The following is a 12,628-nucleotide window of genomic DNA, read 5'->3' as shown; positions in this document are numbered from 1 at the left end:
CTTCTGCACAGATTCTGTCAGACCTGGGCCCTGACAGTAAATCTCAGTAAGACCAAAATAATGGTGTTCCAAAAAAGGTCCAGTCGCCAGGACCACAAATTCCATCTAGACACCGTTGCCCTAGAGCACACAAAAAAACTATACATACCTCGGCCTAAACATCAGCACCACAGGTAACTTCCACAAAGCTGTGAACGATCTGAGAGACAAGGCAAGAAGGGCATTCTATGCCATCAAAAGGAACATAAATTTCAACATACCAATTAGGATCTGGCTAAAAATACTTGAATCAGTCATAGAGCCCATTGCCCTTTATGGTTGTGAGGTCTGGGGTCCGCTCACCAACCAAGATTTCACAAAATGGGACAAACACCAAATTGAGACTCTGCATGCAGAATTCTGCAAAAATATCCTCAGTGTACAACGTAGAACACCAAATAATGCATGCAGAGCAGAATTAGGCCGATACCCACTAATTATCAAAATCCAGAAAAGAGCCGTTAAATTCTACAACCACCTAAAAGGAAGCGATTCCCAAACCTTCCATAACAAAGCCATCACCTACAGAGAGATGAACCTGGAGAAGAGTCCCCTAAGCAAGCTGGTCCTAGGGCTCTGTTCACAAACACAAACACACCCCACAGAGCCCCAGGACAACAGCACAATTAGACCCAACCAAATCATGAGAAAACAAAAAGATAATTACTTGACACATTGGAAAGAATTAACAAAAAAACAGAGCAAACTAGAATGCTATTTGGCCCTAAACAGAGAGTACACAGTGGCAGAATACCTGACCACTGTGACTGACCCAAACTTAAGGAAAGCTTTGACTATGTACAGACTCAGTGAGCATAGCCTTGCTATTGAGAAAGGCCGCCGTAGGCAGACATGGCTCTCAAGAGAAGACAGGCTATGTGCACACTGCCCACAAAATGAGGTGGAAACTGAGCTGCACTTCCTAACCTCCTGCCCAATGTATGACCATATTAGAGAGACATATTTCCCTCAGATTACACAGATCCACAAAGAATTTGAAAACAAATCCAATTTTGATAAACTCCCATATCTACTGGGAGAAATTCCACAGTGTGCCATCACAGCAGCAAGATTTGTGACCTGTTGCCACAAGAAAAGGGCAACCAGTGAAGAACAAACACCATTGTAAATACAACCCATATTTATGCTTATTTATTTTAACTTGTGTGCTTTAACCATTTGTACATTGTTACAACACTGTATATATATAATATAACATTTGTAATGTCTTTATTGTTTTGAAACGTCTGTATGTGTAATGTTTACTGTTAATTTGTATTGTTTATTTCACTTTTGTATAATATCTACCTCACTTGCTTTGGCAATGTTAACACATGTTTCCCATGCCAATAAAGCCCCTTGAATTGAATTGAATTGAATTGAGAGAGAGAGAGAGCTATACAACTTGAGAGAGAGAGACAGATAGAGAGAGATTTATTTTATTTATTTATTTTGTTTTGAAACTTCTGTATGTGTAATGTTTACTGTTAATTTGTATTGTTTATTTCACTTTTGTATATTATCTACCTCACTTGCTTTGGCAATGTTAACACATGTTTCCCATGCCAATAAAGCCCCTTGAATTGAATTGAATTGAAATGAGAGAGAGAGAGAGAGAGACAGAGAGAGAGAGCTATACAACTTGAGAGGGAGAGGGAGAGAGAGAGAGACAGACAGACAGAGACAGAGACAGAGAGAGAGAGAGAGACAGAGAGAGAGAGATACAGAGAGAGGGGGGAGGAGAGAGAGACAGAGGGAGAGTTAGAGAGAGAGGGAGAGAGAGACAGAGAGGGAGAGCTATACAACTTGAGAGGGAGAGCAGTGTGCCATCACACAAACAGAGATATTCCAGTCATTCAGGGTTGAGAGTGAAACACTAGAATCTACTGCTACTGTGGTCACCAATATAATAGATGAAGCTAACTGCTTTACCAGTGAATACTGCATCACTCAGACCCTGTTATATAGAGATATGACTCAGACCCTGTTATATAGAGATATGGCTCAGACTCTGTTATATAGAGATATGGCTCAGACCCTGTTATATAGAGATATGGCTCAGACTCTGTTATATAGAGATATGGCTCAGACCCTGTTATATAGAGATATGACTCAGACCCTGTTATATAGAGATATGGCTCAGACTCTGTTATATAGAGATATGGCTCAGACCCTGTTATATAGAGATATGGCTCAGACCCTGTTATATAGAGATATGGCTCAGACCCTGTTATATAGAGATATGGCTCAGACTCTGTTATATAGAGATACGGCTCAGACCCTGTTATATAGAGATATGGCTCAGACCCTGTTATATAGAGATATGGCTCAGACTCTGTTATATATATATTTTTTTTAAATCTTTATTTTAACAGGGAAAACAGACTGAGACCTAGATCTCTTTTACGGCTGTGCCCTGTGTAAACATGTTGACATGCACAGTTTTAGACATACAGACAAGAACATTTCAAAACATACACAATTCAACAGAAACAATCACAGACAACATCATATTGATCCTCCATAAACATTTTAAAATGGGCAAGGGACACCAGAGTGTCTAACTTAAGTTGGATCTGCAGTTTGTTCCATAAATAAGGTGCAAAGGAACTGAAGGCAGTCCTACCCAACTCTGTGGAGACCGCAGGAGTCTCTAATGTAATCCACATCTGTGATCTGGTTTTAAAATTAGTACATCTTGTGGAAATTAATGATGATATATATGGAGGTAGTTTTAAAAGAAGTGCTTTATAAATAAACAAGAGAGCATGTTGCTCTCGCCTCACAGATAGAGAGACCCAACCCACATGTTGATATAGGATACAGTGATGAGTTCTGTAACTATCACCCGTGATAAACCTGAGTGCACAATGGTAAATAGCATCCAGTGGTTTTAATGTGTTTGCCGATGCATGCATATAGATAATATCACCATAATCTAAAACGGACATAAAAGTAGCCTGCACAATTTTTTTCCTATTTACAGAGGACAGACAAGCCCTGTTTCTGTAAAGGAATCCTATCTTGAATTTGAGCTTTTTTCCCAATTCAGTAACATGTTTTTTAAAAGAAAGCCTATCATCTAACCATACCCCTAAGTATTTATATGCAGAGACCTTATTGATTTGAGTACCATCCAAGCTAGTGATTACAAACGTGTTTCTAACTGGGAGTTTAGACCTAGAAAAAAACATGACATTTGTTTTCTTAGCGTTTAAAACAAGTTTAAGCTGTAAAAGAGACCCCTGTAGTATCCTAAAATCAGACTCCAACTGCATTAAAGCTTGGTCCGCTGTTGGAGCAATAGAGTACATAACTGTGTCATCTGCATATAAATGGAATTTACAATATCTGACATCATCACCAATGTTGTTTATATAAAGTGAGAACAATAGTGGGCCAATTATTGAACCCTGAGGGACCCCTTTAAGTAACTGTAAGGGGTCAGACTTGACCCCATCGACCATGACGGCTTGAGTTCTATCTTTAAGATAGTCATAAAACCATCGGCAGGCATCAGTGCCCAGTCCTATAGATGACAGCTTACTCAAAAGGATAGCATGGTCTACAGTGTCAAAAGCTTTTGACAAATCTACAAACAACGCAGCACAGTGCTTTCTATCGTCTAAGGCATTTGCAATATCATTTACAACAAGCATAGTGGCCGATGTGGTACTGTGTTTAGATCTAAAACCAGATTGATTGGTACTAAGAATACTGTTAGCAGAAAGAAAAGATTGTAACTGTTTGTTGACTATAGATTCTAGAATCTTTACCAGACAAGGGAGCCTAGAGATGGGTCGATAGTTATCCAAATCACTACCGTCACCTCCCTTATGTAATGGCAGAACAAAAGCTGCTTTCCACACCTTAGGGATATTTCCTGTGCTTAATGTTAGATTAAAAATGTGTGTTACTGGACCAGCAAAAATAGGTGCAGCACACTTAAGTAAGTACGGGTCTAAATTGTCAGCGCCTAAGGATTTCTTAGTATCAATGGCACACAGGGCAATTAGAACCTCTGCTTCAGTTATTTTCTGGAAACTAAAAACAGGGTTACCATTTTTCAGAGTAACGGTTGAAAAGCAAGACGAAAAATCAACTAACTGGCCAGTACCACAAAGTCCACTTTTCCTTTCAAATAAAAAACCAGCAGAGATTAAATGCTTATTAAAAGCATCACAAATATCATTTTTTTCAGTTAGAATACAGAAGTCTGAGGTAATTTGCTTAGGAAGAGAAACAGCAGAATTCCCCCGTTTCAGTGAATTAACGGTTTTCCAGAATTTTGCAGGATCTCCTGCAGAATCTGTCATAGCATTAAGGAAGTAATTTGATTTTGCCTTTTTGACAGCTGCAGTACATTTATTTCTCAATTGCCTAAAAAACAGCCAATCAGCTGGAGTACCTGTTTTCCTCGCCAAGGCCCAGGCCCGATTCTTTTGCAGGAAAAGACCTGACAATTCAGGAGAGAACCAAGAACTGGTTCGGTTTCTTACTCTGTGATTCTTAAGCGGGGCATGTTTATCAGACATAGAGGTAACAATAGAAGAGAAAAAAGCAAGGGCTAAAACCGGGTCCAGAAAGCAGCAAGTGGATAAAAGCTCAGAGTGATATAAGTCAAGGATAAAAGCTTGCTGTGAGAAATGTTTATAATTTCTCTTAGAGATTATACAGGGATCAGAGTGTTTCAGCCTGGTATCTCTAATACAAGCAATAGGGCAGTGGTCACTGATATCATTTGCAAAAACCCCACTGGCTGTGTATTTATGGGGGGTATTTGTTAGAATAATGTCTAGTAGAGTGGATTTTACTGGGTTCTTAAAGTTGGGACGGGTTGGTTTAGTTATCAGCTGAGTTAGATTTAGCTCAGTACAAATGCCTTTTAATTTATCGGATACTGGTGAGAGCCAATCCAGGTTAAAATCTCCCAAAATCAGTAATTCAGAGTTTGCATAATTAGACAGTATATCAGATAATTTGCATAGAGTACAAGGAGGAGCTGAGGGGGGGCGATATACCCCTGCTAGAGTTAAATGAGCATTATTACCAAGTACCACGTTTAAAACTAGACATTCATATTGCTTTGAGACAGAGGTTGATATGGACACAGAAACATTTAAGCAGCATTTAACATAAATCGCAATACCACCACCTCTACCAACTCTATCAGTTCTATAAATATTGTATCCAATCAACTGAACATCTGAATCTGGCACAGAATCACACAGCCACGATTCAGATACAATCAGAACGTCAACATTTGATTGTGAGACCAAAATTTCAATAAAGTCCAACTTTTGGATCAGGCTTCTAGCATTCAAATGAATTATTCCAATACCATTGCTACGGGAATTCATATCAGATGGAGTATCCAAGGTAGCACCTGAAGCTGCACTAGATGAGCAATAAACCATTTTCGAGCTATTGACAGAGCTCAATTTTATGGGGACAAGATTACTACTAACAATACCTCTCTGCATGTGAGTAGTATTCGCAATACGGTGATTGGACAATAAACTAGGAATTGCAGAAGGGTTGTTAACTGTAGTTTGTTCCATATTTGCAATTGAGGAACTAATTAATGAAACTGGGAGAGGAGCATTGAACACAGTCTGATAGGGGAGCGTACAATCCCAAAAGTCAACCCCCGAGAATACACAACGTCAGGTATCAAAGGCTCTACATGAGGCAAGAGTAAGAGACATGTTGGTGGAGAGGATGCTGGAGCCATACCTGTTAAGATGTAAATTGTCCCGAAGAAATAGACCTGGTCGGTCTGTAAAAGCTGCAAAGTTATCCACAAAAGGAATTCTCATCGTGCAGCAGTATCCCTTAAGCCAGGTGTGTAATTGGCGTATACGACTAAAAACCATATCCGTGTAGCGTGGGGATGGAAATGGACCGGAAACAACACACTGCTTCCCAGATTCCAGCAGCGTATTTAACAATGTTTTAAAATCGTCTCTCAATTTCTCTGACTGCTGGAGTTTAATGTCATTTGACCCAACATGGACAATTACAGTTGAAGCGGCGGAGTGCTTGCTAATAAGTAGCGGTAGCATGGAATCTAGGTCAGAGATCCTAGCGCCAGGGTAGCAGAAGGTCTCAGCTTTCCGGATTGAAACGTTTCGGACCATGGATGAACCCACCACGAGAACGGAAGGACTACAGATGGGTTTATTGGGTAAATGACGGGGCCTCTCCCGGGTGATCTGCCTCCTAGCAGGTTGAGGGGGGCTAGCAGCTGAGACTGACGACCTAGTGGCAGGCAAGGAGCGCAGATGAGTGTGCTTGGGCACTTCCACCTGAGAGTGAGATGGCAGCAGTAGAGATGAAGCGGAGGGACCCTGTACAGTATGATTGGAATGCACTTCCAGGTCTTCCAGGACCTTGAATCTCCTCCCCAATTGTAGCACCTCCGAAACATTTGATGGATTCCGTTTCCTGGAGTGCTTTCCTCCCCGGACAGCAATCCAGGCATCCTGAGGCGGAGTAGAAGGGGTGGAACAGACCAGGCCCTTCGGTTTAGCTCCTAGTCTGGGCCATGGCTCATTTAAGGGAACCGAATGGAGTTTCACAGTTACAGGCTCCCCAGAAGTGGAGGTGCCGAGCCAGGGGCAGGTGACGTCGTCGATTTTGGAGGTGGTTTGTATAACCATGGAGTCCAGGAGTTCTTCGTCCTCCTTGATCTGGCGCAAGACAGATACTCTCCCCTCCAGCTCAGCGACTCTCTGGCTCAGGTACTGGCAGGTGGTACATCCAGGGGCGAGCGAAGCCATGAGAGACAGGTGGGTTTGGGCCCGGATATAGAGATATGGCTCAGACTCTGTTATATAGAGATATGGCTCAGACTCTGTTATATAGAGATACGGCTCAGACCCTGTTATATAGAGATAAGGCTCAGACTCTGTTATATAGAGATACGGCTCAGACCCTGTTATATAGAGATAAGGCTCAGACTCTGTTATATAGAGATACGGCTCAGACCCTGTTATATAGAGATATGGCTCAGACCCTGTTATATAGAGATATGGCTCAGACTCTGTTATATAGAGATATGGCTCAGACCCTGTTATATAGAGATATGGCTCAGACTCTGTTATATAGAGATATGGCTCAGACTCTGTTATATAGAGATACGGCTCAGACTCTGTTATATAGAGATACGGCTCAGACCCTGTTATACAGAGATATGGCTCAGACCCTGTTATACAGAGATATGGCTCAGACCCTCAGACCCTGATATGCAGAGATATGGTGTAAGGAGTCAGGAGACCAGGTGTGAGGAATGAGGAGACCAGGTGTGAGACCAGGTGTAAGGAGTCAGGAGACCAGGTGTGAGGAGTCAGGAGACCAGGTGTAAGGAGTCAGGAGACCAGGTGTGAGGAGACAGGAGACCAGGTGTAAGGAGTGAGGAGACCAGGTGTGAGGAGTCAGGAGACCAGGTGTAAGGAGTGAGGAGACCAGGTGTGAGGAGTCAGGAGACCAGGTGTGAGGAGACCAGGTGTGAGGAGTGAGGAGACCAGGTGTGAGGACTGAGGAGACCAGGTGTGAGGAATGAGGAGACCAGGTGTGAGGAATGAGGAGAACAGGTGTGAGGAGTGAGGAGACCAGGTGTGAGGAGTGAGGATTCCAGGTGTGAGACCAGGTGTGAGGAGTCAGGAGACCAGGTGTGAGGAGTGAGGAGACCAGGTGTGAGACCAGGTGTAAGGAGTCAGGAGACCAGGTGTAAGGAATGAGGGGACCAGGTGAGAGGAGTGAGGATTCCAGGTGTGAGACCAGGTGAACGGAGTCAGGAGACCAGGTGTGAGACCAGGTGTAAAGAGTCAGGAGACCAGGTGTAAGGAATGAGGGGACCAGGTGTGAGGAGTGAGGATTCCAGGTGTGAGACCAGGTGTAAGGAGTCAGGAGACCAGGTGTGAGACCAGGTGTAAGGAGTCAGGAGACCAGGTGTAAGGAATGAGGGGACCAGGTGTGAGGAGTGAGGATTCCAGGTGTGATACCAGGTGTGAGGAGTCAGGAGACCAGGTGTAAGGAGTCAGGAGACCAGGTGTGAGACCAGGTGTAAGGAGTGAGGAGACCAAGTGTGAGACCAGGTGTAAGGAGTGAGGAGACCAGGTGTGAGGAGTGAGGAGACCAGGTGTGAGACCAGGTGTAAGGAGGTGTAAGGAGTCAAGAGACCAGGTGTAAGGAGTCAGGAGACCAGGTGTGAGGAGTCAGGAGACCAGGTGTGAGACCAGGTGTAAGGAGTCAGGAGACCAGGTGTAAGGAGTCAGGAGACCAGGTGTAAGGAGTCAGGAGACCAGGTGTAAGGAGTCAGGAGACCAGGTGTAAGGAGTCAGGATACCAGGTGTGAGACCAGGTGTAAGAAGTCAGGAGACCAGGTGTAAAGAGTCAGGAGACCAGGTGTGAGGAGTCAGAAGACCAGGTGTAAGGAGTCAGGAGACCAGGTGTGAGGAGTCAGGAGACTAGGTGTGAGGAGTCAGGAGACCAGGTGTAAGGAGTCAGGAGACCAGGTGTAAGGAGTCAGGAGACCAGGTGTAAGGAGTCAGGAGACCAGGTGTGAGGAGTCAGGAGACCAGGTGTGAGGAGTCAGGAGACCAGGTGTGAGGAGTCAGGAGACCAGGTGTAAGGAGTCAGGAGACCAGGTGTGAGGAGTCAGGAGACAAGGTGTGAGGAGTCAGGAGACCAGGTGTAAGGAGTGTGGAGACCAGGTGTGAGGAGTCAGGAGAACAGGTGTGAGACCAGGTGTGAGGAGTCAGGAGACCAGGTGTGAGACCAGGTGTGAGACCAGGTGTGAGGAGTCAGGAGACCAGGTGTGAGGAGTCAGGAGACCAGGTGTAAGGAGTCAGGAGACCAGGTGTGAGGAGACAGGAGACCAGGTGTAAGGAGTGAGGAGACCAGGTGTGAGGAGTCAGGAGACCAGGTGTAAGGAGTGAGGAGACCAGGTGTGAGGAGTCAGGAGACCAGGTGTGAGACCAGGTGTGAGACCAGGTGTGAGGAGTCAGGAGACCAGGTGTGAGACCAGGTGTGAGACCAGGTTTGAGGAGTCAGGAGACCAGGTGTAAGGAGGCAGGAGACCAGGTGTGAGGAGACAGGAGACCAGGTGTAAGGAGTGAGGAGACCAGGTGTGAGGAGTCAGGAGACCAGGTGTAAGGAGTCAGGAGACCAGGTGTGAGGAGTCAGGAGACCAGGTGTAAGGAGTGAGGAGACCAGGTGTGAGGAGTCAGGAGACCAGGTGTGAGACCAGGTGTGAGACCAGGTGTGAGGAGTCAGGAGACCAGGTGTGAGACCAGGTGTGAGACCAGGTGTGAGGAGTCAGGAGACCAGGTGTGAGACCAGGTGTGAGACCAGGTGTGAGACCAGGTGTGAGGAGTCAGGAGACCAGGTGTGAGACCATGTGTGAGACCAGGTGTGAGGAGTCAGGAGACCAGTGTAGTATTGAGTTGAAGAAACAAATATAATAAGGCCTACCTTAGTCACAAATGTTCAACAATTTTATTGGGTTATTGGGTTAACTATCACTATTTACTTTACCCAAGTGCTTAATTCTATAGATGAATTAAAACCCTCTATTTGATATATCTACTGCAGCCCTCATCCTCCACATACAACACCCGTTCTGCCAGTCACATTCTGTTAAAGGTCCCCAAAGCACACACATCCCTGGGTCGCTCGACTGGAACGAGCTGCAACAAACACTGGACAGTTTAATCTCCATCTTTTCATTCAAATACTCCATCATGGACACTCTTACTAACAGTTGTGGCTGCTTTGTGTGATGTATCGTTGTCTCTACCTTCTTGCCCTTTGTGCTGTTGTCTGTGCCCAATAATGTTTGTACCATGTTTTGTCCTGCTACCATGTTGTTGTCATGTTGTGCTGCTACCATGTTGTGTTGCTACCATGTTGTTGTCATGTTGTTCTGCTACCGTGTTGTTGTCATGTTGTGTTTCTACCATGTTGTGTTGCTACCATGTTGTTGTCATGTTGTTCTGCTACCGTGTTGTGTTGCTACCATGTTGTTGTCATGTTGTGTTTCTACCATGTTGTTGTCATGTTGTGCTGCTACCATGTTGTGCCATGTTGTGTTGCTACCATGTTGTTGTCATGTTGTGCTGCTACCATGTTGTTGTCATGTTGTGCTGCTACCATGTTGTTGTCATGTTGTGCTGCTACCATGTTGTTGTCATGTTGTGCTGCTACCATGTTGTTGTCATGTTGTGCTGCTACCATGTTGTTGTCATGTTGTGGTGCTACCATGTTGTGTTGCTACCATGTTGTTGTCATGTTGTGTTGCTACCATGTTGTTGTCATGTTGTGCTGCTACCATGTTGTTGTCATGTTGTGTTGCTACCATGTTGTTGTCATGTTGTGCTGCTACCATGTTGTTGTCATGTTGTGTTGCTACCATGTTGTTGTCATGTTGTGTTTCTACCATGTTGTTGTCATGTTGTGCTGCTACCATGTTGTTGTCATGTTGTTTTGCTACCATGTTGTGCTGCTACCATGTTGTTGTCATGTTGTGCTGCTACCATGTTGTGCCATGTTGTGTTTCTACCATGTTGCTGTCATGTTGTGTTGCTACCATGTTGCTGCCATGTTGTGTTGCTACCATGTTGTTGTCATGTTGTGTTGCTACCATGTTGTTGTCATGTTGTGCTCCTACCATGCTGTGTTGTCATGTGTTTCTGCCTTGCTATGTTTTCGTCTTAGGTCTCTCTTTATGTAGTTTTGTGTTGTCTCTCTTGTCCTGATGTGTGTTTTATCCTATATATTTATTTATTTTTATTTTAAAAAAAAATGTATCTCAGCCCCTGTCCCCGCCCGAAGCCTTTTGCCTTTTGGTAGGCCATCATTGTAAACAGGAATTTGTTCTTAACTGACTTGCCTAGTTAAATCAAGGTTAAATAATAAATAAAAAAAATGCTAGAATGTAAACTGTTATGAATATTCAAATGCTTTATACGCGCTTATAACAATACTTACATAGCGCCGTAACTTCTTCTCCGGCGGTGACTTCCTCAGCCAGCCGGCGTACACAACGTCCGCTCCCCCACTCATCCTCTCCTCCTCAGCGATACGCAATATAACTTATATTGATCCGATATTCAAAACAAACCGCAGGATCCGATCGATAAGTCTATAGGCTATAGAGAGTTAATAAGATCGACTGGATCCAGACACTATTCCGTTGGAGTTGCTTCGGATTCCGATGTTCTGGTCACGACATTCCAGCCATAGTAAAACTCGTACGTCCGGTTGGGTAGTTGTCAAAAACACCACAACGCCTGTCTGGTGCAATGCTCCAATATTATTATGTTTTCACTTCCCTCGGAAGTCATAAATATCCTCAAAACAACTGAACAATCCACTTTTCGCCACAGAAATCTGTGAAGAGTATTTTGTATTTTGTATTTCCACCACCGTAACGTTCCTGTAGGATCTTGTTCAGTGGTTTCAGACTCTGAAAAAGGTGGAAGGGACAAGGTAAGCTCATCAAAGTAAATCCCTAAAGAAAAGTAGTCGAGGAGAATACCTATCGTGTTAACAGTGTACGTTCTCTCCAATCTAATCATGCAACTGAAGAGATTGTTGTCAAGGCGTTTCACGTTTCCTTTCCACCTTCCCTCTAGTTTAACTCGTTCTCTCGCACCTCCCTCTGGCTCAGCAAGGAGTGAGAGAGAGATCCACAAAGAATTCAAAAACAAGATCCAATGTTGATGAACTCCCATATCTACCGGGTGAAATACCACAGTGTTCCATCACAGCAGCAAGATTTGCGACCTGTTGCCACAAGAAAAGGGGAAACAGTGAAGGACAAACACCGTTGTAAATACAACCCATATTTATGTTTATTTATTTTCCCTTTTGTACTTGAACTATTTGCACATCGTTACAACACTGGATATAGATATAATATGACATTTGAAATGTCTTTATTATTTTGGAACTTTTGTGAGTGAAATGTTTACTGTTCATTTATATTGTTTATTTCACTTTTGTTTATTATCTACTTCACTTGCTTTGGCAACGTTTACATATGTTTCCCATGGCAATAAAGCACTTTGAATTTAATTGAGAGAGAGAGATAGCGCGAGAGAGAGAGGGAGGAAGAGGGAGAGAGGGAGGAAGAGAGAGGGAGAGGGAGAGAGGAAGAGAGGGAGGAAGAGAGAGGGAGGGAGAGGGGGAGAGGGAGGAAGAGAGAGAGAGGGAGGAAGAGGGAGAGAAAACAAACTTTTGACTGGTACTGTATATATACACAGCAGTGACAGCTATGCATCGATATGAATTGAACCCTGTCATTCTCACCTCTGGATTTCTCAGTCATTCTCACGCACTGCCTACACCACTGAAAGGTTCATTCCACTGGGAGGTTACATGAAGCAGGCAAATAAATAATAAAGAGGAAAGACAGATACATAGTGTGAGAGAGAGGGAGGAAGAGAGAGGGAGGAAGAGGGAGAGAGGGAGGAAGAGGGAGGAAGAGGGAGAGAGGGAGGAAGAGAGAGGGAGAGGGAGGAAGAGGGAGAGAGGGAGGAAGAGGGAGAGAGGGAGGAAGAGGGAGAGAGGGAGAAAGAGAGAG

At 44.1% G+C, this 12,628-nt stretch overlaps 1 protein-coding gene across 2 annotated transcripts in view; it reads right to left on the bottom strand.

Moving 5' to 3' along the window:
* The window catches only part of LOC139561299 (GRB2-associated-binding protein 1-like), a 58,129-nt gene extending 46,453 nt beyond the window's left edge, over nt 1-11,676 (bottom strand). For both annotated transcript variants that reach the window (XM_071378299.1, XM_071378300.1), the window contains exon 1: nt 11,032-11,676. In XM_071378299.1, coding sequence (XP_071234400.1) covers nt 11,032-11,106 — 75 coding nt within the window. In that variant the 5' untranslated portion in view covers nt 11,107-11,676. The remainder of the gene's footprint in view (nt 1-11,031) is intronic.
* Nucleotides 11,677-12,628: the final 952 nt, after the last annotated feature.

The sequence above is a fragment of the Salvelinus alpinus genome, chromosome 31 (genome assembly GCF_045679555.1).
Source record: "Salvelinus alpinus chromosome 31, SLU_Salpinus.1, whole genome shotgun sequence".
Classification (NCBI taxonomy): Eukaryota; Metazoa; Chordata; class Actinopteri; order Salmoniformes; family Salmonidae; genus Salvelinus; species Salvelinus alpinus.
This window is presented reverse-complemented; position numbering and strand designations above follow the sequence as displayed.